We start from the raw sequence: 27,197 nt of genomic DNA on the forward strand, positions 1-27,197 counted from the left end.
AGCAACCTGGGCTTCCCTAACACCTCAGCAGTGCCACAGGCTGATTGCCTCCATGCCACTCTGCACTGATGCAGTAATTTGTGCAAAAGGAGCCCCGACCAAGTAACTTAACATGTCTGCATTATAAATTCTTTAATCTAATATTTTCAGATACTGGATTTTTAATTTCCATGAGCTGAAAGCCACAATCAAGATTAAAACAAAAAAAGGCTTGAAATATTTCACTTTATGTGTAATGAATCCAAAATATATGAAAGTTCCACTTTTTAAATTAAATTACGGAAAAAAAATTAAGTTTCCACGATATTAAAATTTTTTGAGATGCACTTGTAATTTTCAAACAGAAATGTGAAAATGCATGATCCCAATTAGTCAATCCTGTATGTCACCATAGCAGGCAATGGCCAATTAAATGTAATTAAACAAATCAATGCAACCATTAAAAAAAATATTTAATCAGTAGAATAAATGCTATCATCTAATAGTGCATATATTTAAATAGTTTCTTTTTCTGTTTGATTGAGTTTTCTTAGAAATATCCTATTATAATTTCAGAGCTTTGGTTATTGGTGCTAATCAAATTTAATAATTTGTTAAATACGTTTAAAAAAATGAATAGCCTTAGATTACGGCCCTTTAGGGTCTCACAAAAATGCTGACGTGGCCTGGGTAGAATTTTAGTTATTTCTGTATATGGCCAAAATTATAATAATAAATAAATAAATTACATTTACATGTCGACAGGTAGTACTGAGCTACAGAAACACGATCCCAATGTCCTCATGGATGGCTGTGTAAAAATAAAAATTATGTCATATTTTTATATTCATATTGTGATGTGTGTATATGCATATGTATGAGATGAGTTTTGTGTTGCTATGCTTTGTATTAAGAGGCTAGTTATAGCCACTCCCACAGATCGACCAGCTGTCTTTGATGATCCAATAATTACTTGAAGCTTAAGAAGACTTGTTTGAAGAATTTATATGTATCCTGAAGAAGGCTGTGTAGCCGAAACGTGTAGATCCATCCATCCATCCATCCATCTTCTACCGCTTATTCCTTCTTCAGGGTCGCAGGGGAACCTGGAGCCTATCCCAGGGAGCATCGGGCACAAGGCGGGGTACACCCTGGACAGGGTGCCAGTCCATCGCAGGGCACACTCACATACACACTCAAACACCCATTCATACACTACGGACACTTTCGACACACCAATCAGCCTACCATGCATGTCTTTGGACTGGGGGAGGAAACCGGAGTACCCGGAGGAAACCCCCGCAGCACGGAGAGAACATGCAAACTCCGCACACACATGGCCCCAGCGGGAATCGAACCCCGGACCCTGGAGGTGTGAGGCGAACGTGCTGAAACGTGTAGATCTACACTTTAAATTGTTTTTAATGATTTAGGCCGGTTAATTAAAGGCTTTTTACTTCACCACATGAGTGCCTTGGAGTATATCGTCTTTATAATTTGATGTTTACCTCCAGTTTGTCCAATGAGCACCAGTGGCTATATATAGACACCCATGTAGCACTCTCTGCTTGTGTTGCTTTATAAAAAAATTATATTTTATCAGTAAACATGATTGTAAAAGACACCGACCCATACACTGTGAAGGCACCCCCAAACAAGAGGGGCTAAATACAGCCACAACATTCACACAGGAACCTCATTGTTGACCTTCCCTGACTCTTATCTCAGTGCTGAAAAAATCATTGATTAATTCCATGAGTCTTCCCCATATATAAAAAAAAAATCTTTGCTGTCATCAGTAGAGAGTTAGGTTAGATATTTAGTTTTAAATGCCACACACAAGGGAATTCGTGGCAGGATCAAAGTATATATATACACACACCCACACACACATGAAGTATCTTAGTGCTGTTGATAAACTAAAGAGTATTTTGTAATGATTTATACAGTATCTCACAAAAGTGAGTACACGCCTCACATTTTTGTAAAGATTTGATTATATCTTTTCATGTGACAACACTGAAGAAATGACACTTTGCTACAATGTAAAGTAGTGAGTGTACAGCTTGTATAACAGTGTAAATTTGCTGTTCCCTCCAAATAACACAACACACAGCCATTAATGTCTAAACTGCTGGCAACAAAAGTGAGTACACCCCTAAGTGAAAATGTCCAAATTGCACCCAATTAGCCATTTTCCCTCCTCGGTGTCATGTGACTTGTTAGTGTTACAAGGTCTCAGGTGTGAATATGGAGTAGGTGTGTTAAATTTGGTGTCATCACTCTCACACTCCCTCATACTGGTCACTGGAAGTTCAACATGGCACCTCATGGCAAAGAACTCTCTGAGGATCTGAAAAAAAGAATTGTTGCTCTACCTAAAGATGGCCTAGGCTATAAGAAGATTGCCAAGACCCTGACACTGAGCTGCAGCATGGTGGTCAAGACCATTCAGTGGTTTAACACGACAGGTTCCACTCAGGACAGGCCTCGCCATGGTCGACCAAAGATGTTGAGTGCACGTGCTCAGCGTCATATCCAGAGGTTGTGTCTAGGAAACAGACATATGAGTGCTGCCAGCATTGCTGCAGAGTTTGAAGGGGTGGGGGGTCAGCCTGTCAGTGCTCAGTCCATATGCCGCACACTGCAACAAATTGGTCTGCATGGCTGTCGTCCCAGAAGGAAGCCTCTTCTAAAGATGATGCACAAGAAAGCCCGAAACCAGTTTGGTGAAGACAAGCAGATTAAGGACATGGATTACTGGAACCATGTCCTGTGGTCTGATGAGACCAAGATAAACTTATTTGGTTCAGATGGTGTTAAGCGTGTATGGCGGCAACCAGGTGAGGAGTACAAAGACAAGTGTGTCTTGCCTACAGTCAAGCATGGTGGTGGGAGTGTCATGGTCTGGGGCTGCAGGAGTGCTTCCAGCACTGGGGAGCTACAGTTCATTGAGGGAACCATGAACGCCAACATGTACTGTGACATACTGAAGCAGTGCATGATCCCCTCCCTTCAGAGACTGGGCCGCAGGGCAGTATTCCAGCATGATGACGACCACTGCCTTGCTAAAGAAGCTGAGGGTGAAGGTGATGGACTGGCCAAGCATGTCTCTAGACCTAAACCCTATTGAGTGTCTGTGGGGCATCCTCAAACGTAAGGTGGAGGAGCACAAGGTCTCTAACATCAACCAGCTCTGTGATGTCATCATGGAGGAGTGGAAGAGGACTCCAGTGGCAACCTGTGAAGCTCTAGTGAACTCCATGCCCAAGAGGGTTAAGGCAGTGCTGGAAAACACAAAATACTGACACTTTGGGCCCAATTTGGACATTTTCACTTAGGGGTGTACTCACTTTTGTTGCCAGAAGTTTAGACATTAATGGCTGTGTGTTTAGTCATTTTGAGGGGACAGCAAATTTACACTGTTATACAAGCTGTACACTCACTACATTACATTGTAACACAGTGTCATTTCTTCAGGTGTTGTCACATGAAAAGATATAATCAAATATTTACAAAAATGTGAAGGGTGTACTCACTTCTGTGAGATACTGTGTGTGTGTATGTATATATATATATATATATATATATATATATATATATATATAGATCATGTTAGGCTAAGTTAAAATTCTATAAGAGTAGTTTCAAATTAATTTGCATTAGTAGATCTCTTTTTAATTGAAGATCTAACAATGCAGGAGCATCACAAACATTTTCATAGCTGGCATCAAAACAAATTTGATTGATTAGGCTTAATTATGTTTCACTGTTTCGACGCAGCTATTCAACAACTTGATCAATGTATAGCATTCACTGTGTGATGAGACTGCACTTAGCAAGCAAGGTTTTAGACATCTATAGGCAAACTGACTTTTTTTTATTCTGTTTGTTAAACTGGCACCTTATTCCACATGATCTTTGCAGATAAATAGCTTAGGCAAGATTAGAAAAAAAAATACAATTGAATCTGTTTCTACACTATTTTGGTGAAATATATTTATGGTCCATAAATTACAGGGCTCCGTTCGGGCCAGAATTGATTTTCTAAAGGATACATGGCATTATGGAGTCCAAGAAGCACCAGGAGAGTTTTATTAAAAATATGGCTGCCTCTGCCAAGAAGCTACAACTGGGTCATGGTTTTATCTTCCAGCAGCCAATGATCCAAATCATCATTTTCCAAACCAACACAAAAAATATCCACACAATCAATCTTTTTGACATGGCCATCCCATTGAAAACCCTTAATTAAAGGCAGAACAATAAAATCCTAACAGGCAGATATTTGTTATTGTCTAAAGAGAAAAAACAGTATTCTATTGGCTCAAACAAGCTAGGTTTGCATCGCAGGTCAAATGTCATTTAGATAAACCAGCATGGAGCAGAAGTAACTAACCATGCCCTTTCCTTTCAATGAACTGCTTTTTGCACAGAATAAATTTTATTTGTGCTTTAGTGGATAAAGCAGAAAAGCTCAGTTTTCAGGTGTCTCCTGTATTTCTGTAGCAAGGGGACAAAAAATCTTAAATGCTATGGCTAAATCATGAATATTATTTTTTTCAGTGTGAGATTAAGCTAATTAACCACAAAAAGACCACAAATTTAACCTTTTTACCCATAAATGTCACATACCTTCTGTAGTAAGAGAAACATTGCATTCCTCAAAGTCAATGTGCCCTGTAAGCAAACACAGCAAAAAGAAAATAATTAGGTGGTGCAATTTTGGAATGCATTTGGTTGTGGCAATGCAGTTCAGAATTATAGCACATGAAATCATAGCATATAAAACTCACACAGTTCAAAAATACCCACAATGATTGACTAATTTAAACACAGACAACTGTACATCTATCTAGCTAGAAAATTAATTCTAAAGTGCAAAAAAACATAAAACACAACTTTTTAAAATCACAATAAATAAACAGTATACAGTTGCAAGTTATCCTTTTAAAATATTGCATTATTTAGCCAACTTGCATCCATAATACCTTTTATTAAAATTGTATTTAGTGTAATGAAACTAAGAATCCATTTTTAATCAATCAATTTAATCTATAGTCATGTGAAAAAATAAGTACACCCCATTGAAACGGTTGGCTTTTATTTATATACATATTTGGACAAGCAAACATTTGATCATCTTTGAAACAGTGTCTGTTAATAAAATTGATATACCTGAACAAAACCACAAGGAAAATTAGCTTTCTAAATCTTTCAACAGAAATATCAACAGATGTCATATTCTTCTGTGGAAAAAGTAAGTACAACCTTGGCCTCAGAAGCTAGTATTGCCCGTTTTAGCAGAAATAACTTCTTTTAGGCATTTTGCATAATCTTCCACTAGTTTCTAATGTCAGCTTTCTGGAATTTCTGACCACTCTTCCATGCAATATTCTTTCAGTTGCAAGAAAAGCAGACCCTCTCTCACCGAACAGGCTTCACAGCTACTAGTCCAGGCTCTTGTCATCTCAAAACTGGACTACTGCAATGCACTTCTCTCGGGCCTCCCAGCCAGCTCCATCAAAACCCTTCAAATGATTCAGAATGCAGCAGCACGCCTCGTCTTCAACCAGCCCAAAAGGACACATGTCACGCCTCTCTTCATCTCCCTCCACTGGCATCCTGTAGCTGCCCGTATCAAATTCAAGGCCCTGATGCTCACTTACCAGATCTTGTCTGGAACAGCACCACCCTACCTCAACACTCTCCTTAAGGCTTATAGTCCCATACGCAATCTGCGATCAATTAACGACCAACGCTTAATAGTGCCCACTCAGCGTGGCTCAAGGTCCCTTTCCAGAACCTTCACACTAACTGTCCCTCAGTGGTGGAATGAACTTCCAACCTTAATCCAGACCGCAGAATCTGTCACTATTTAAAAAAAAAAACAGTTAAAAGATCCACCTCTTCCGTGAGCACTTAACTAAACCCTAAAAATGCCACGTTATTTATAAAAATAAAAAATAAAAATAAACTCTAGCTCTGACACCTCTACTCTGTGCACACTTTGCTTCTCTAGAACTCAATTATAAATCTTTCATGGCAGCACTACTTATATTGTTCTCCGCTTGAATTACTGTTTTGCTTGTATTTCCTCATTTGTAAATCGCTTTGGATAAAAGTGTCTGCTAAATTAATAAATGTAAGATATTTGAGAGTTTTCTCACATGTACCGCCCATTTCAAATGGCATTCAATTCCAGGCTTTGACTAGGCCATTCCATAACCCTCCATTTCTTCTTTTTGAGCAATTGCTTGGTGGATTTGCTAGTGTGCTTAGGATCATTATCCACTTTCAGTTCAACTTCAACTTTTGGACAGATGACCTCACATTATCTTCAAGCACTCTTTGATATGATGCAGAATTCATAGTTAAATCAATGAATGCACACTGTCCCTGAGGCAGCAAAGCAACCACAAACCATAACATTTCTAGCACATGCTTCACAGTTGGTATAAGGTGATTCTCTTGAAAAGCTGTCTTTGGTCTGCACCAGACATGTCTGCTGTTACTGTGCCCAAACAACTCTATCTTTGATTTGTCTGTCCAGAACACAATATTCCAAAAGGCCTAGTCTTTGCCTATATGCTCATTGGCAAACTGTAGTATTGCAAAGGCTTTTATCTGGCACACCTCACATGCAGGTCAACTTTGTGCAATCTTGGAGACTTCCGGCTGAGCATATAAGTGAGAAGGCACGAGTGGAGTGAGCTCCCGAGCATTTTATCTTTTAATTGTACTTTTCAGGCAACTAGAATCTTTTCTAAGGCATTTGGTGCGCTCCCTTTCAATTACTCGGTCTACGACTATAACCAGAAAGGAATTATGGCTTCTGAAAGACTACGGAAACCTAAATCTTTACCGAGCACGACGAGTCATGGTGACAAGCTACCGCTGGATTTGGAAAATCTCCGCAACACTTTAATAGCGGAGCTAATATCTACCATCGCAGTACAAGTGAAAGCAGCTATTGACTCCGCTCTGGCCCCAGTTGTTGTGTCGTTTGAGAGTTTTAAATCAGGCATTGAATCACAAGGACGGCGTATTGACAAGCTTGACCAGCACCTGAACGATTACAGTGACCGCATTGTAGCACTGGAACAGACGGTACTGAAGCTAACTTCGGCTAACAAACAACTCACCGAGAAAGTTGAGGATTTAGAGTCTTGCTCGCGGTGCTGCAATCTCCGGGTCATCGGTATTCCGGAACAAGAAGAAGGAAGCGATCTGGTAACATTTATGTCTAAATTTTTCCAGGATGTGCTCGGATCAGAAATCTTTCTGACTGCTCCATTGCTGGATAGAGCGCACCGCATTGGCCCCGTACCCTCGGAGGAGCAGCGAGAGAATCAGAGGTCCAGAGTGATGATTCTGCGGTTTCACTACTTTCACGACAGAGAAAAAGTTGTTTGATGCAGGAATTGGGAAACTTTTCCATCAGAGCCGTAAGGTCTTCATATTTCCTGACTTCAGCTCCAGCGTCGCTAAGAGGAGAGCGGCCTTCGCTGCGGTGAGAAACAGCTTGCGTGAGAGAAATGTGCGGTCTTCTCTCAGATACCATGCTCGCCTTCGGATAGACCTCGGTGATGAGACGCTACAATTCGACTGTCCCCAAAAAGCGCAACGATGGTTTAATGAACGGTATCCTCCATCTTAATCTGTCTACATAACAGTTAACCAATTTATTAATACCTGTAATGGGACTGTAAAACTATGCGGGTGTGGACAACTATATCAGTTTCCATGTAAACCTACAGGTTGCCTGTGATACATAATGACTGTGTTTTGTTTTTTTTTTGCTCGGGAGTGACTTCACACAACAAGAATAGGTACGGTTCACAAGCATCGGATGTTCCAGTGTTGTAGGGTTCTGCCTCCACTGTTTGGGAATGGAGAGAAGATAATTGATGGTCAGGGGGTGGTGGAGGGGGTGGGGTGGTGGGGTGGTGTTGTTTTGTTGTGGGTTTTTCTCCTTTTTTTTTTTTCTTCCCCCCTTTCCTTATTGATATCAACCTCTCTGTACTCCATTCTGTACTAATCTAAGTTGATGGAAAATACCCGAAGCTCATTCAGATTCCTAAGTTGGAATGTGAAAGGTCTGAATGGTCCCATTAAAAGATCCCAGGTTTTGACACATTTAAAACTACAAAAACTTGACGTTGCATTTCTTCAGGAAACTCATCTCCGTCTCAGGGATCAATGCAGACTCCAAGCTCGCTGGACATCGCATATGTTCCACTCCAATTTTGATTCCAGGTCCAGGGGAGTTTCTATTTTGATAAGTAAGACTGTGCCCTTTTCTTTTGATAACGTTATTTCTGATGTAAATGGTAGATATGTGATTGTGGAAGGGAAAATTTCACAAACGCCAGTAGTTTTGGTGAATGTATATGCCCCGAATTTTGATAGTGCTCCTTTTGCTCAGAATTTGTTATCAAAAATTCCTGCTTTGAACACGCATCTCTTGATATTTGGGGGAGATTTAACTGTGTTATTGACCCGGTTTTGGACAAATCTAGCACTGTTGCAAAGGCTCCCTCTGCAATGGCAAAGGTATTCTCTGAGTTTATGGTTCAGAATGGTTACGTTGATCCATGGAGGTATTTTAACCCCACAGTGAGAAAATTTTCTTTTTTTTTTTCTCACGTACATAAATCTTTTTCTCTCATTGATTACTTTTTTATTAATAACTCTCTAATTTCTAGGTTCGGCTTTGGGGATGGGCTGATATCATGGATCCATTTATTATATGTGGAACCGCAGGCTTCCAGTGCAGCTGCAGTGGATGGCCAAGGCCAAGGACACCAATGCCAGGGTAACGTGATGGATTTAATTGCAGGACTTCTCATTCCAGGTAGTACACCAAGGAGAAGCCCAACACGGAAACGCCAATGGGCTATCATGAAACACACCCTGTGGGCCCAACACCTAGCAACGGTACACTCGGAGCTGGGGGGAGGGGGGATACTGTGACGGCGGAGCTACAGCCTGCACACATCAACCAATTATCGCTCCTCACACGGCCGCTTGAAATGGTGCTGAAGGGACAGCTCCCCTTCAGCACCCCCGGTGTTTTGGACAGCATGGGGTTATAAGGCAGGGCAGCAGAATTACACATGGCTGGAAGAGAATGAGTGCTGTGAGAGAATGAGTACCCTCCGGGAGATTATGGCAGATCATAAAAGGTGGTCTCCGAGACAGCCAGGTGAGCATGTTCTCCAAATATGGCTATGCTGACTCCTGTTTTTTGTTTCTAACAGACAACAAAGATTATGAGGATGACTCCACTCCCTGGCTGACTACAGTACTGTACAGACGACAGCTACAGTAGCCTAATACATAAGGTTTTTTTTCACCAAAACCTTTTGTCAAAAGGAAAAGCATTAAGATTAAATTTAAATTATTTTATTATATATTATAAATAATTAAATTAATAATAAAATAAAATAGGCCAGCTTCTGTAACTAAGAGTAAAGATGGGGCAGACTACTGGACCTGAAATTAGTGCCTTGGGCACTTGTTTTTTGTTTTTTTTACCAATCGTGAAAAGGCTAAGCACATATTGCAGCTGATATCACACAGATACAGTAAAAGTGCAGTAGAGTTAACAGTTTCCCCTGAGAATAGGCGAGTCACAAGTAATCCATTATAACTGCAGTGGAGAATGATTACCACAGGAGGACAGCTTCTCTGTATGTTCTCACTGACTGCAACATATATAGTCCAAACTATTAGTAGCTAGGCAAACAAAATCACAATAAATGAAGAATGGTGACAACTTGTGTTCTAACGATTTGTCCTACCTTATTAAACCTTCCTACTGTAGAATTAAGTCTTTATAAAATAATACTAGGTATTTTGTTTTATTTATGTGGCCTTCTCAGAAAATGTCTACAGCATTAAACTATATTAAGAATTGTATGCACTATGTTTGCGTGTCTGGCACACAGCCAGTTTAACAGCTCACCCATCGAGCAGAAAATGCTAATGAACAGGACACATTGAGAATTTCCTTGTTAAAAAGTTTTTCTACACACAGATTTCATCAGGGTATCAGAAGTGTCATCACTGTGACAGCAGCATGAGCCATATTATATAACAATCATTCGGCTATAATAAGCATTCGGCTACATACAGCATAAGCCTATCAAAAATGTGTGTGAAGGAAGAGGAAAGAACCGCTTTGGATGTGCATGCAGCATCTAAAAAGCACCAAAGCCTACCTCAATTTAAACGCAAAATGGTGGCATTTTCCACATTTATGGGCAAGAAAGATTCAACTGAGGAGAATAAAATTACTGTAGCCGAATTGATGCCTACATTGGCATATGCCGTGACCACACTACTGGTCCACTGACTGTGTCAACAAAGTCAGTGCAAAAATTTTTATTGACTACCAGTCAGAAATGCCTATGCTGAGCGAGTGTTCAGTCATATGGAGCATGTGTGGTCCCATAAAAGAAACTGATTGTCAGCTATGTCTAAGCTCAGAGTCAAACTGAACTTCAAATTGTCTTGCACTGAGTTCAAGCACTTCATTGAAGGACAGGCACTAATAGTTGTAGCAAAGGAAATGCCAAGTATAAATTGAAAATGAGACAAGATCAAAACTTTTAATATTGTAATATTTTTTGTAAGCTTACCTATTACAAGTCTAATGATACAGTAGTTTCAGCTAGATGGATTTTTTTTTTTTAAAGGGGGATTGTACAATAGAAAATCCTTATTTAAGACATGTTCAGTAAAAAGCAACTGATTGAGTAGGCTGTGCAAAATGCAACACTATAATCTTAGCCCCCCTTAGCCTAGAGGGGGCACAAGCCAACAGTAAGGTATGCAGATCAAGAGAGCACCCACAAGTAAGCCCCCAGTTCTCAAAGAATTAGGACTCTAAGGGACGGTCAGTCTTTGTTTGTTGGAAGTTTTTTTTGTTAATCAAAGGTAACAACTCCAATGGCAACACACAATGCTCTACCCAGCTGTGGCTTCTTTGGGAGCTATATATTTTTGTTGATGGAGCAAAAGTACACAAAACATTTGGACATATGGAGTCTGAAATGTAATTTAATCAATATTTATTTTTTTATCTACAGAACTAGCATATAAAAGCAGTGTACTAGAGTACACCCACACAACAGCACTCTTGCTCATGTGATATTGCTTAAATGAACAGCAGAATTTTTGTTGGCACAAAAGGTTTTAAAGTCACAATTAATTCCGCTGTCAAAACACGAGCCCAGGCCTGGATGTTGTATATGTACCTCAAGATTCCCTGTACACAACACACACATACACACAGCCCATATACATGACTTCAGCTTCAATGAACCACATGGGGAAATCATCTAGGGTTGACTAATGCAATGTTTTGTTCTTTCAAAACAACTAAACATAACAGTACTGTAAAATAAGATGTTACTGCACAGTTGTTTCTTATGTTATTATAATTCCGGTCCTTTTATTATTATATATTACAAGTTTGCATAAAGACCTGGCTGATAAAATTATTGTTTGTCACTCCATTCTAGCTGGAATAATTTATTTTCATTGTTGACAAAAGTGATCTGGTGACAAAATTAAGTCAACTTAATTCAACAGGAAAAACTGTATAAAATAAACATCGCACGTGTCACGTCGCTGCGAACTCCCAGAGTGCAGCATGAACTACAAACATGGCTGACGAGGACTATACTTCCCATACACGCACACGCTCGCATTTTCCGGAGTTCTGATCACGGACACCTGCACTCAATCACACACACACACAGTTGTTAAGTCATGCTGAGAACAATGTTTACTCGCGAAGTAAACGCTCAGCAGTCTCGTCTCTGTCGTTCACCAAGCCGTCATCATTGGATTTTCCTGGTTCTCTGATTTACTGCCTCGTGTTTTGACTACGATTCCCTGCCCTGCCTAGTATTGTCTGTTCGCCCGATCGCCTGACCTCTGCCTGTTTTACAAGTTCGCCTTCAGCCTGATCCTCACCTTCCAGCATCCTTATCGCCTGCGCTTGCTTCCGCCTCAGGTATCGTAACAGATTACTTCGCCTGACTATGGAAGTAGCGGGCGCCCCGGAATGGCATCAGTTAATTTACGAACAGAATCGAGCTATAAATATGCAACAAGAGCAGGTTTCTCGCTGCTCTAACGGAGAAAGTGGCGCTCCTGTCTCAATCCGTGCACCCCGCCACATCGCCTCCTGCGCACATTCCACCGCCATTCCACAGCGGTATTGGCAAAATTTTTTGTGGACTGATGAAACTAAGATTGAACTATTTGGAAAAACCACACAGCACTACATCTGGCGTAGAAAGGGCACGGCATATCATGAATACATCATCCCAACCGTAAAGTATGGTGGAGGAAACATCATGATTTGGGCCTGCTTTGCTGCATCAGGGCCTGCCCAGCATGCAATCATTGAGGGGAAGATGTATTCCCAAGTATATCAGACAATTCTTCAGGATAATGTGAGAATGTCTGTACATCAGCTGAAACTGTGTAGAAGTTGGGTGATGTAACAGGACAACGACCCAAAACACCGGAGCAACTCCACAATAGAATGGCTTCAAAAAAACAAAATTCCACCTTTTGGAATGGCCAAGTCAGAGCCCAGACCTCAACCCAATAGAGATGCTATGGAATGGCTTGAAGAGAGCCATATACATGAGACATCCAAAGAATATGACAGAGCTAAAGCAGTTCTGCCAGAAAGAATGGGCTAAAATTCCTCCTGAACGATGTGCAGGTCTGATCCACAGCTACAGGAAGCGCCTGGTTGAGGCTATTGCTGTCGGGGTGGGGTCAACCAGTTATTAATTATAAGGGTTCACTTACTTTTTCCACTGCCATTTTGAATGTTGAATGAGTGTGTTCAATAAAGACATGTGGTATAGAATTTATTTTGTGTTATTATTTTAGACACATTATATTTGTCAATAACCTTGACTTAGATGAAGATCAGATCACATTTTATGACAAATTTATGCAGAAAACCATGAAATTCCAAAAGGTTCACATACTTTTTCTTGCCACTGTATGTAGCAAACAGGAAGTGAGTGTGAGGCACATGTCCATGGTTAGTATTCAGGTAAGGGCTCCCTCTGGTAGGTGGATATTATGGGGCAGCCTCATTCATTACAGAACCCATCCACCCCCCCCCCATGAATGCCTCCTGGTGTTCTACGGTTTGGACACCCCCCCCATGAATGCCTCCTGGTGTTCTACGGTTTGGATCCCTTGTAGACAACCAGACCCTCTGTCCTGGCTAATACTCGGGGTGGGGATGTCTCCGTCATTCAGGCTTGGCTGCATTGTGCTCGAACTGCTCACTGTAACCTGATGTGAGAACTGGCCCACACCCTCTCACTCCTCCTTATCCAATCGTTCATCACTGCAAACGCAGATGGTTCTCCTGACCAAGGGAACATTGGGGGTTTGGTAGCCCAGCATGCATTGGAAGGGAGTAAGCCCTGTAGAGGAATGAATGAGGGATTTCTGTGCATATTCAGCCCATGGCAGGAAATCACTCCATTTGTTCTGCTCCTGGCTGCAGTAGGTCCGTAGGTATCTGCCAATTTCCTGTTTAAAATGTACCACTTGTCCATTGACTTGTGGGTGAGTGGGGAGACTCACGTTGATGTCCAACTATACATGAATGCCTGCCACACCCTGGATGTGAAGTGTTAACAGTTTAAATTGCAGTGGGTAAACCTTTGAGAGGAACAAATTGGCATGATTTTGAAAAGCGGTCAATGATTACCAGAATCGAGGTCAATCCATTCGAGTTTGGCAGGTTGCGTTTGAAAAAATCTATGGACAGGGAGGACCATGGTCTTTGGGGTATTGGCAGAGGCTGAAGCAAACCTGCTGGCAGTTGTCTGGGTGTCTTGGACTGAGCACATGTTGGATAAGCTTTCACACAGTGAGTCACATCGGAAATGAGAGTGGGCCACCAGAATGAGTTCTGTACCAGTGTGATTGTTCTCGTAATACCAGGGTGTCATGTGCTCAATGAATTGTGGATCCACTGAAGGTTCTGAGAAGTAGAGCCTCAGGAACATAGTGCTTAGTAGGGGGGCAGTTGGGTGGTGAAGGTTCATCTTTTTGTGCTCTTTGTATTTCTACCATGATATCCCAGCTGATGGGTGCAATGATGACTGATGGTGGAATATGCATTCAGGGTGAGCTTGTATATGGGGAGGATTGTGCCTGTGTGAAAGTGCATCTGCTTTGCTATTCTTGCTACCAGGTCGGTAAGTGACAGTGAAATTGAATCTGGTAAAGAACAATGACCAGCGGGCTTGGCGTGGGTTCAGTCTTTTAGCTGCCTTGATGTATTCAAGGTTTTTATGGTCCGTGATGACTTGAAATGGATGAACTGCCCCTTCTAACCAGTGACGCCACTCCTCTAATGCCACCTTCATAAATAACAGTTCCTTGTCTGCCACATCATAGTAGAGTTTGCCTGGGGTGCCATGACGCTGGGATAGGACTGCTCCTATGCCAAAATCTGAGGCGCCAACTTCAATGATGAAGGGGAGATTGGGATCTGGGTGTTTGAGGATGGGAGCCATTGTGAAGCTGGATTTGAGGGAGAGGAAGGTATGGTTGGCTACGTTATTCCATGGTAACTTGGAGGGATTGCCCTTAAGTAGTGATGTGAGTGGGGCTGCAATGGTGCTGTAGTTGTGTATAAAGCAACGATAGAAGTTAGCGAAACCTAGGAATCGTTGCAGTTCTTTCATGGTGCTTGGCCTAGGCCATTCTGTGACCACAGTGACCTTTGTGATATCCATCCCTACATCCTGGTGACTGATATGGATTTGGTTTTACGGAAGACTTCGGTAAACTCCTCATACTCAGCAGGGATCTTGGTTTTGGGGTTTTGGACAGTGGGGATTTCTATGCTGGTGGTTAGACATGGGAGGTCAACAGTGACATGAAGACAATGTTCCTGACAAATTTGACCACTGCATGATCTCACCTTGGTTCCAGGAGATTGACGGATCGTGAATCGCCAACGATGGTTGCCCCAAGAAGATAGCATGTTTGGGAGAGTTAATGTCACATAGAGAGGTGTTCATCATGAAGTAATCCAATCTTAAGGGTTACCAGAACAGTTTCTTGTGTTATGCTGGAACCAATGGGAGTGTTGTTGACAGTGGTGACATGGATGGCAGGGATGCATTTTGTGGTTGGTATTTTCAGTTCCTGTACCAGATCGTGGTGAACGAGATTGACTGAAGCTCCAGAATCCACTAATGCTGTAACACATTTGTAGTTCTCATTAATGGAAACTTCTATGGTCAAAGAAAAACTGTGGTGAGTGGAGGATACAAAGTTCGTGCTACTCAGTAACCCTGACTCTGGTGGGCTAGATTTCTTGTGTGGATAGGAAGCATCAAGGTGGTCTGGTTTACCACAGTAGTAGCAGAGTTTTTCTATTTGGCGGTGCTGGCGTTTTTCCATGGAGACCCGAGCATATGCAATCTGCATGGGTTCAGATAAGTCCGGGAATGTGTGCGCTGGTGTTGAAACTGACGACTGCAGGGTGGTGCGAGTCCTGGGTCGTGGACCATTTTGAAGCAGATTGTCCATCTTGTCTGCCATTGGTATTAACTCTGAGAGATTCGATTCCTCCCCCTTACATATGTGTTCAGTCTTGATTTTGTGGTTCAGGCCCTCAGGAAAAACAGCCTTCACGCCATATCATTCCACCCACTTTGAGCCACTAGCATCCTAAACTGCATTACATAATCTACCATGATCGATGGCCCTGGCATAAATTCAGCAGCTAGATAGAAACATCTTGACCTCCTGCTGGATATTCAAACACCTCACGGATCTGTTGTGCAAAGTAATCGAACAAGGTTTGGAGGTTAGAATCTTTATCCCAGACAGCGGAGGCCAAGTCAAACACTTTTCCAGTAAGCAAAGACATCATGAAAGCACACTTTTTGTACAAAAAGTTGTCTATACAATTTGTGGTGGCTGGAGAAATAAATCATACACTGATCCAAAAAGCCCCGGCATTTCTCAGCAGACCCATTGAAGTTGTCCGGAAGTGCCAAGCTTACAGGTTTAGCGAGATGAGCCAGCAGTGAGTGCATGTAGTGGGTTAAATGTTCATTAGTGACTCGTAGGTCTTGATAGCCCTTTAACACACTGCATTGGTGTGCAACGCTGGATTCGCGGTAGGCAGACCGCTGGATCTGCGGTAGGCAGACCGCTGGATCCACGGTAGGCAAAGTATTCTGTGACGAACAGGCCATGGAGACAGTGTTAGGATCCATGTGCAGGAAGTTTATTGAAATACACAAACAATCAATTCAAATCAACAGGCAGTGAGATGTAGTCTATTTGCAGGCAGTTATAGTTCAGTAACCAAAAGACAGATCAACCTGGCAAACAAAACAAAGGATAATCCAAAGAATCTGTAATTCCAAAAAACAGGCAAAAGGTCATAAAATGAAGTAAAAACAGCAGGCAATGGTAAACGGCTCAGTAATGCAGGTGAACTATCAATACTTCGCAATGGTGAATGTGGAAATGGCATGTTTATATATGTAGCAAACTGGAAGTGAGCATGAGGCACATGTCCTTGGTTAGTATTCAAACGAGGGCTCCCTCTGGTAGGTGGATGAATGTGGGGCAGCCTCATTCATTACAGGTGACTGAAACTTCAACATTTCCTTTCATCATCACATGTCAGAGAAGTACGCTAGGAACTAATGCTTCTGACACCATGTCATGATAGATGGAGCAGTCAATGGAGTAAACTCACAGTCTTAACTTTACTGAGCACTCATCAGTGACATAACTCACTACACTCTCTTGCTTAGCAAAAGCCACATCGCCAAAACTCGCAACCCCAGACCCAACAGTTTAACAGCCAATCACACGCTACATTTTACACGTCATATCACCACAAGATAAATTTCCGCCAAAATAATTTTTTTGGACCCCCCCCCCACCCCACCCCACAATGAGGAGGATAGTCAGAAGCAAAAGATCATAGAATTAGTTCCTGACAAGAAACAAAATGCAGTGCCTATAATTCTGGTAGGAGGTTAAGACTTGATTGTAAACTAATTTTTCATCAAGGCAATGCCATACAGTCATATGAAAAAATAAGTACACCCCATGGCAACATGGTCATGTTGGATTTTTTTTTTTTGTACATATTAGGACAAACAGTTGATCCTCTCTGAAACAGTGCCTATTAATAAAGTTGATACACTATCAAATGACACATAAAATTAACATTTTGTAGCAATTTTCATAATTTAAATTAACAAAACAAAACCCAGATTTATCACATCTTCAAATCCATATAATTAGAATCAGGTGTTCATTATTGGGTGCCAGTGATCAGAACCTGGTTAGGGAGTGCAGGTGGAACCTGTCTTATTTATACCCTTCTCATATCTAATGTCTGGTGTTCCCTTTGTTATTGAGGTATGTGGTGTCATCATGCCAAGATCTAAAGAGTTCTCTAGATCTTCAGAAAAAAAGGTTGTGGATGCCTATAAGTCTGGCAAGGGATTTAAAAAGATCTCCAAATTATTTGAAATACATCATTCCACTGTAAGGAAAATCATCTACAAGTGAAAAGAGAGTAAACTTTGTGTTCTGCTTGTGCTTCTGTTACATTTGAGTTCTGTTTATGATTAAAGGTTATGTTTACGTTTAGCCAGTTCCTGCCTCCTCTTTGCCCATTGTGAAGTTTGTTACAATGGTGCCGAAACCCGGGTAGGAGGAGAGGCAGTGGTGCTGGACCAATTGCCTGGGAGGATGGAGGAGTCGCTGCCATCTGCCAGAAGGTGGAGGAACCGCTGCAGTCCACCTGAAAGGGGAGGAGCGGTTGCCATCCACCAGGGGATGGAGGACCCGCTGCCGTCTGCCAGGGATGCAGAGATGTGGCTGCCGCCTGCCTGAAAAGGGGAGGAGCTATAGTCATCCATCAGGGAGGCGGAAGTGCGGTTGCCATTTGCCGAAAAAGGGAAGAAACTACAGCCACCTGCTCGGAAGTCCAGTGCCGGCGTCATGGGGGATCACTTCCCAACAGGCTGAGGACTAAATAACAGCATGTCTGGGGTCCACAGAACTACTTTTTTTCTCTCTTTCCATGCTTTCTCTCTGGCTCTCTCCGGCTTGCTTCTTCTCTCTCCCCTCTTCCCCTTCCTTGACTCTCCTCTCTCTCACAGGCAAAGGGGATGGCCAGACGAAGGAAGCATAGCCGGAAGGGGAGGAGGGGGTTTACGTCAGGTTTGGGGCCTGAGTGTGATGAGGAGGAGGGAGAAGCCAGGCTGTGAGGATGCACACCTGGCACTAATTTGATCTAATCAGCAGGAGAGAGAGATAAAGGAGTGGCTGGAATTGCCAGAGGAAGAGAGAGATAGATGCATGCGTGCTTTATGTTTGGCTCACGTTTGTGTGTTTTACATTATGTTTGAGTTTTGCTGATTATTAAACTTTATGTTTATGTTCAGCCGGTTCCCACATCCTCCTTGCCCCTCTTTAAAGTTTGTTACATAAATATACTACTAACTAATCCTAAAATGTAAATGAAAAAGCAGATAATTTCTTGTGGTATTGGTTCGTTGCACCCATGTTTGAAAGAAAGAGTGTGTGTGTGTGTGTGTGTGCGCGCGCGCGCGCGCGCGCATCTTGTTACCTGGCCTTTCTCTGCCGGTCCCTTTGCTCTCGGCCAGTTTCTGTAATAGACCTTCCACAGACGTGTTCTCCATGTTATTCACAAACTCTTTCTGCACCTGGAAATGGAGATTATAGTTAGACATTAAATAGGTACATAGTAAATTTTCATTTATTCATTCACATTTCAATTTTGGATGTGGGAAGAACACGTGAAACACAGCACAAACCGTAGCCCAGGCTCAGGATTAAAATGGGGACCCTGGAGCTATGAGATAAGAAATGCTACCCACTTTAACACTGTGCCAGCCTCTAAACCTGGGATGTCAACCTTAAATTCTGCCTAGGCCACATAAGCTTTTTTGTGGGCTCTTGAAGGCCACAACTTTTTTTTTTTTTTTTTTTTTAGATCTGGCAGATTTTTTTTTCTCAACCGTCCTGAAATGATATCCTGGCTATGCCTCTGCCAACTAAGGGGGACAAAATAAACTCCATATTAATGGCCAAGGTTTTTGAATGGGATGTCCACATAAGTGTGGTGTGGTGGTCAGTTGTCCACATACTTTTTGCCATGCAGCTGTGGCAAGCCAAACAGGAAATATCTAATGAACATTGATATGTACAGTCCCCTTTGAAAGTCTTGGAACGGCAAGGCCAATTGTTTTGTTTTTGCTATACAGTGGTAATTGAATTTTTGAGCTTTAAATATGAGCTAAAACTTCATCAGATTTCCAATATTACATATCTATGAGTGGCAAAAGTATGTAAATCTCTAGGATTAGCAGTTCATTTGAAAGTGAAATTAGAGTCAGGTGTTTTTAATCAATGGGATGACAATCAGGTGTGAGTGAGCACCGTGTTTTAATTAAAGAACAGGGATCTATCAAAGTCTGATCTTTACAATACAATAGAAGTGCATCATGGCATGAACAAAGGAGATTTCTGAGGACCTCAATAAAAAGTTGTTGACGTTCATCAGGCTGGAAACGGTTAGTAAACCATCACAAAAGATTTTGGACTCCACCAATCCACAGTCAGATAGATTGTGTACAAATGGAGGAAATCCATGATCATTGTTACCCTCCCCAGGAGTGGTTGACCAACAAAGATCACTCCAAGAGCAAGATGTGTAATAGTCCACGAGGTCACAAAGGAACCCAGGGTAACTTCTAAGCAACTAAAGGCCTTTCTCACATTGGCTAATATTAATGTTCATGAGTCCACCATCAGGAGAACACTGAACAACAATGGTGTGCATGATAGGACTGCGAGGAGAAAGTCACTGCTCTCCAAAAAGAACATTGCTGCCCATCTGCAGTTTGCTAACGATTGTATGGACAAGCCAGAAATCCAATGGAAAGAAAAGTTTTGTGGAGGAATGAGACCAAAATAGAATTTTTGGTTTAAATGAGAAGTGTTATGTTTGGAGTAAGAAAAAAAGTGCATTCCAGTATAAGAACCTTATCCTATCTGTGAAACATGGGCCTGCTTTGGTTCCATCTGGAAGGCATGTAATCATTGAAGGAACAATGAATTCTGAATTACACCAGCAAATTCTAGAGGATGTCAGGACATCTGTCCGTGATCTGAAACTCGAGAGAAAGTTGGTCATGTAGCAAAACGACCCTTAGCCCACAAAAATGGTTAGAAAAAAGTTTAAAAATTTTTTGGAATGGCCAAGGCAAAGTCCTGACCTTAAACCAATAGAAAAGTTGTGGAAGGACCTGAAGCAAGCAGTTCATGTGAGGAAACCCACCAACATCCCAGAGTTGAAGCTGTTCTGTACTGAGGAATGGGCTAAAATTCCTCCAAGTGTTACGCTCCCGCCGGCAGATGGCACTGCAGCGTCGACATGCACAAGCGGCTGTAGAGAGCGCGCGTGCACGAGACTGAATTGTGGCATATGGACACGTGTATTTGTTTTGGTTTTGGTCCTCCTTCTGTTTAAGCATTGATTGATATTCGAGGGTGTGTCTTTATTTACCCCAGCTGTCTGTGTTCCAGCTTGATTATGTTTGCTATTTAAAACCCTCGTGTTACTTTGTACTTCGCGCAGTATTATTCGTACAACTAAATGTAATGATGAATACGTTACGCATGCTAAGCGGTCTTATTTTCGTGTCCTGCTCTCGTTTCATGCCTTGACTTCAGTTTTATGTTTAACCTCGTTAATCTTGTCCATTGTAGACCACGTGTCCTGTATTTTGACTGCTGTTTTGAAAATAAAGACGTTGATCTGCACCTGCTTCTGCCTCACCTCCGGTTTCGTAACACCAAGCTTATGTGCAGGACTGATCAACAATTCCCAGAAATGTTTCGTTAAAATTATCACTGCACAAAATAGTCACACCAGATACTGAAAGCAAAAGGTTAACATACATTTGCCACTCACAGTTATGTAATATTGAATCATTTTCCTCAATAAATAAATGACCAAGTACAATATTTTTGTCTCATTTGTTTAATTGCGAACTCGTTGGCTACTTTTAGGACTTGTCTGAAAGCCTGATGTTTTAGGTCATATGCAGCTACATAGAAATTCTAAAGGGTTCACAAACTTTCAAGCACCACTGTACAGTGAAGATATTTGGGTTTGAGATAAAATGATAAACGATGAGACGACAGATCAAAATTTCACCTTTCATTTCTGGATATTTACATAGATGTGTTAAATAATATGGTACCTTTGGTAGAAGACCACACATTATTTAGATGAGTAAAAGTATTGGAACAGGTAGTCTTAAAGTAAATTAAAGTACATAACACTTAATATTTTGTTGTGTATATATAATTAATAATAGTAATAAAAACTAAACTATAGATTGGTATTGATAATATTTGGGCTTGCATACTAAAATTCAGGTTTGAGCCTTTTCCAATGTACATGTGTGTTTGTTTTTTTTAAAAGACATTTAGGTATTGGGGCAAAGGTAGGCAGAGGAATATTTATATCTGAACCAATTAGAAGTCACACACAATTATATTTGGTTTTGGGGCAATTACAATATACCTTTGTATTTATTTTAGGCTTTTGAAGCTGTATTTTGAAGTGCTCAACCAAAACCCCAAACAAGCCCGCAAGGAAGAAATGAAAGAAGCAACATTGCCAAATGGAATTAAGGGAGACATGAAAGGGAAAGTTTATAGATACAACGGCGAGTGGAAAAAGGATTTCCTTGGCTAACTGTCGATGCTAAAACAAACAGCTCTGCTGCTGGTGCATGGAGGCTCCAAAAAAGATTAGAGTAGACATCCCTTACGTAATGGGTAACAGCATTTTTAAAAGGGATAACATAAAAAAACATAGCATTTCCCAATGTCACTTTCTTACCAGAGATGCCTTCATCACCAAATAACCACACACACACACATACACACAATTATGTTGGATTGTGATTAGTGATATTGGGCTATATCAGAGATTCTCAAGCTTTTGTAACTTAAGCCCCTCCAAACCTCTCCTATCATGTTGCACGCCCGCTCCCCCCCCCCCCCCATATTGGAGGAGACCAGGTATAACGATCATCTATTCTACATAAAATTTATTTATATAAAACCTAATCTATAATCTGTTTTTGATAGATAGATAGATAGATAGATAGACATAGCTTTTTATAACTTTTATGATTTTTTTTAATAACATGACTTTTATAAAACTATATAACGGACAGGTATGGAACATGAATTATCAAAAATGTTTCTGAACACTATAACTACTTTGAACAAGAGAACTAGGCTGTAATAATGTGGACTATTTTAAATGTAAAACATGTAGCATTTCATTCATCGTACATTCTAAAAACATTCGCATACGAATTATGCAAATTGGGATGAAGGGCACATCTTCTTAGTCATGACATTGTTAAATCTCCGGCTCTCAGCCACTCATTGAACAGAGCAGATGCAGAGAGAGGTGTGAGTGCAGTGGGAAATCAAGACCTCACGCTTGCAGGACAATACTGGTGACTAGGGATGTCACGAGAACCGATACTTCGGTACCAAGTCGGTACCAACATTCTTAAAACATGACGGTGCTTGTTTTTCTGTATTTCTGTTTGTACCGATTGTACCGAAGTACTGAGGTTGCGATTCTACCGAACCTGAAGGGGGCGGCAAATACGCGTAAGTGTTTTAGTCAGTCCACAAGTGGTGAAGAAGAAGAGGAACGCCTACAAGCACACAGGAAAAACTACAGAAGATTAGCTTAGCTAAACAAGTTTAGCTCCGCCCCGACTCGTTGAGAGGAAAGCTAGTATCGATTTCCGGTGTGCAACCGATGCTATCGTTCATTTCAAACAAAGCGAGGAAACACCTGGAATTTGGTGAAGCACCTGAAAGACAGTCCTATATTATGTTTGTTTGAGGCAGCTGCATTGTAGCCGTGACGTTAACCAGCTAACGTTATGCTCCATGTAATGTTAGCGATAGCCAGTTATTTGTTAAAGACGCTAATGCATTGCAATGTTATAAACTACCTCCTAATGGTCCACCATGCATCGCCATTCAGCCCGTGTCCTGTCAGATAAATGTAGCCTAATGTCACTTACAATTATTCAAATGTTAATGCTTTTAATAAATCATTTTGGTCTGCCACCATATCAGTGAATTTAAACTAATGCTTGCATTCAGAGTATAAGAGGTGTGTGTGTGTGTGTGTGTGTGTGTGTGTGTGTGTATGTGTGTGTGTGTGTGTGCGTGCGCATGTTTAGGAGTGCACGTCCACTCATTATCAGACAGTGTTTGATAACTAAAATACCCCCACTCCCCCCCCCACCCTCCACCCTCTCTCTCTCTCTCTCTCTCTCTCTCTCTCTCTCTCTCTGTCTCTTTGCCAGTATCAGCCAGAGGAGGATGTCCTCCAGGAGAGTTTTTTTATTTGATTTTTTTCATTTTATACCACACCGTGGTATCGACTTTGGTATCGAGTATCATGTACTTTTGGTGGTATCGGTACCGACTACTAGATTTTTGGTATCGTGACATCCCTACTGGTGACATTTGGAAAGTTGCTAAGGTTTGTCCAAAAAGTCGCTACAATCTGCGCCCCCTTCCGATTTCTCCCCGGAAGCCCCCCAGGTTAAGAACCACTGAGCTACATAAACAAATCTGACCAGATGTTAAGCAAGAGGTGTTGTGTTCCTGCAGTCTGTCATTTTGGCAAATGAAGAAAATATTTGCCTGAAAACATTTCTTGCTAAGGTTTACTGTGGTGACTTGTGGTGTTGTCTGTTGCTACTTTGACCTGTGGTCGTGGTTGCTACTGCTCTGACTTGACTTTTTTTTCTTCTTGCCATTTAAAAACATCTAGTTTTGTCCTCATCAGCCTGGGCCTTTTTTCCCTACTTTGTGCAAGTTTAGACAGGTCTCAAGATAATGTGAGCCAAATTTATTGAAAATTGGACAAAATCTGGAGGAGTAGCAGCAAAATGGCAGTTTGATGTAAGCATTTATAGCATGTTATTGTAACTTTTGACCAGTAGGTGGTGCTGGCATAAAATGTGTTGCATAACCTTAGGTCATAGTCCTGAAGTTGCCTACCACATTTTGTGTCAGTGCGCAAAATTGTTGCTGAGATACAGCCTCACATCCTGTTTGGCAACTGCGCTGCAAGATTCATTGGCCCATTACGGACAAACCATTTGGAGTATTCAAAATTAATTTTAATACCTTTTGTGAGGCTTACTGAAGATGACGTGTGGCACATTTGGTGATGATTGGACAAAATTTGTAGGACGAGTAGTGAAAAAATTATTAGGCAGGGTGCGTTGAACTTATCTTGACCGATGGAATCCAGGGATGCCCGTCTTTTAAATTTTGACACAAATGTTATGCCCATAAACGTACCCAAATTTGACCCACTGGTGGCACTAGAGTGTTGGCAGCAATTGGTCCAAGTTTGGTCAGAATGTTCCTTAGAACCAGTCAGTGACCTACCCAGACAGTGTGCCAAATTTCACAACTTTTAACAGATGGTCTTATGAGCTACCATATACACCCTAGACAGAAGGAGAAAAAGAAAAAGGAAGAAGAAAAAGAAGTAGTAGAAGAAGAAAAAGTAGAATAGCAGTAGGGTGCCTATGCACCTTTGGTGCTTGGCCCCCTAATAATTAAATCAAAGAACAATTAGTATGTTGCTTCTGCAATCCACTGAATGAAACCGGAGAACAATTGGTTAAGAACAATTAACTTAAGACAAAGAAGTAGAATGTTCTACAATGGCCAAGTCAATCATCTGACCTGAATCCATTGGAGCATGCATTTCAATAGCCGAAGCAAAAACTAAAGGCAAAATGCTCCAAGAACAAGAAGGAACTGAAGACACCTGCAATAAAGGCAACACTAGGGGAGAAACATCTGGTGATGTCTATGGGTTCTATAGACTTCAGGCAGTCACTGGCTGCAAAGGATTTGTGACCAAGTATTAAAACACACAGGTGTATCTCAAAATATTAGACTATCATGGAAAAGTTAGAATATCATGGAAAAAACTGAAACCTTCATATATTTCATATAATATGTATAATTTCTATGACCTGTAAACCATAATCATCAAGATTAAAACAAAAAAAATGCTTGAAAAAGTATAATGAAACTACAACATATGAAAGTTCCACTTTTTGAATTAAATTACAGAAAAAAAATTAACTTTTCCACGATATTCAAATTTGTTTAGATGCACCTGTACATATTACAGATCTTAATTGTGCTACCACTGTTTATCACCATGTCTACATTTTACCAACCCCTTGCACACAATGGAGCATGTTGGATAGAAACTTAAGTTTGTGCTTGTGCAGCACTGTCGTGTTTCTGTGCTACACAAGCTCCACTTTGTAAAGTTCGCAGGTTACAATCTTCTTTGTGGCATTTAATATAAAACACTCCCATGTCTTAGAGGACTTGGGTCGCACACCTTTTTCCACTGTCACTTGACAAATATGCCTCTGTCTGATGGTGACTGAGGTCATGTTGTGCATAAAAGGTAACCTTGACTAACAGTAAACTGAAGAAATTAATCTTGTGTCGCATTACGTGCGTTTGACATCATGTGCAATCAATTGGGAAACGGCTTATACTTCGTTAGAAATAAATTGCTAGTGTTCCATTTAAGACAATACTACCCGTCTAAAATTCATACACTAGATAGTAGATTACATAGTGCATAGTGTACGTGCATAATGCAAGGCAGTAGAGCGGGTTGTCCACTAATCGCAGGGTTGGCAGTTCAATCCCTGGCCCACATGAGTCCACATGCCAAATTATCCTTGGGCAAGACACTAAACCCCAAGCTGCTCCCGATGACAGGCTAGAACCTTGAATGAGTGTTTGTGTAAATGGGTGAATGAAAAACAGTGTAAAGCTCTTTGTGGAACCGCTAAGGTTAAATGCGCTATATAAGTGGACCATTTACCATAGTATGCCATTTGTTACATAACTTTGGTCTGTACTCTCCGCTGCCTGTTTTCATAACAGAAACAGAGCAGCTCTACAAAAAACAATGAGTGAGTGAAAGTTCTGCCTTGTTGATAATAGAGGTCAGATCTGCCAGGAAGGACATAGTAACTCAAATAATCAACTTTTACAACCGTGGTGAGCAGAAAAGCCTCCCAGCATGCAAAAAGCATCGAACCTTGTGATGGGTGCGCTACAGCAGTAGAAGACCACACATTGGGTTCCTCCCCTGTCAGTCAAGAACAGGTATTATGGCTCAACCAAACTAGGAAGTTGAAAATTAAAATAAATAAATACATAAATAAATCACTGGGTCTTCAACTATCCAGTTTTGGTGAGTCCTTGCCCATGATAGCCTCACATTCTTGTCTTATTTCACTAAATAATTAAAATCTATGTTCTATATGTTCAGGTACATAATTTAATATTTCCACATTATTAGGGACCAAGCACAGAAGGTGTGTAGGCACCTCTTGTAATCGTTAGTATTCTTATTATTAGAGGCCAGTGCATATGTACCTCTTGTAATCGTTAGTGTACTTATTATTATTATTATTAGGGGTCAAGCCCCGGAGGTGCAAAGTCCCCTATTGTTTTTGTTAGTTTTCTTCTTCTTCTTCCGATCGAGTCTATGGCAGCCCATAGAACTGCTTGTGGGAAAGTTATGAAATTTGGCACCCAGACAGGGGACAGTCTGATGTGTCAATACACTATACACAATTTAGAGTCTCTAACTCAGGTTTAACTCATGCCACCAACTGTCCAAAATTGCACTCACTTTTATGTTAATAACTTTTGAACCAGGAGTCCTAAAAACAAAATAATATTTTCCTCTGATTCCTTGTCTCATGGTGATTAAACTGCACCATATGATATCATGCCATGAAAATTTTTCTGCCATTTTTATTTTTCTGAAAAACCTACTTTTTCAAACTCGTCCTAAGCCGTTTGTCCGATTTGCACGAAAATTTGCCTACATCATCTAGAGACAATTACAACAAAAAATTTTGATAAACCATACTGTATTCGAATGGCGCTTCAATGAATTTCATGGTGAGCATGCCAAAATGGACATGAAGGTATATATCCGTAACACTTTGAGGGAT

At 41.1% G+C, this 27,197-nt stretch overlaps 1 protein-coding gene across 5 annotated transcripts in view; it reads right to left on the minus strand.

Moving 5' to 3' along the window:
* The window catches only part of fcho2 (FCH and mu domain containing endocytic adaptor 2), a 136,531-nt gene that overhangs the window by 47,307 nt on the left and 62,027 nt on the right, over positions 1 to 27,197 (minus strand). For all 5 annotated transcript variants that reach the window (XM_053618399.1, XM_053618396.1, XM_053618397.1 and 2 more), the window contains 2 exons: positions 18,662 to 18,758; positions 4,615 to 4,659 (listed from right to left, as the gene is read on the minus strand). In XM_053618399.1, the coding sequence (XP_053474374.1) occupies positions 4,615 to 4,659; positions 18,662 to 18,758 (142 nt within the window). The remainder of the gene's footprint in view (positions 1 to 4,614; positions 4,660 to 18,661; positions 18,759 to 27,197) is intronic.

This window comes from Ictalurus furcatus, chromosome 28 (genome assembly GCF_023375685.1).
Source record: "Ictalurus furcatus strain D&B chromosome 28, Billie_1.0, whole genome shotgun sequence".
NCBI lineage: Eukaryota > Metazoa > Chordata > Actinopteri > Siluriformes > Ictaluridae > Ictalurus > Ictalurus furcatus.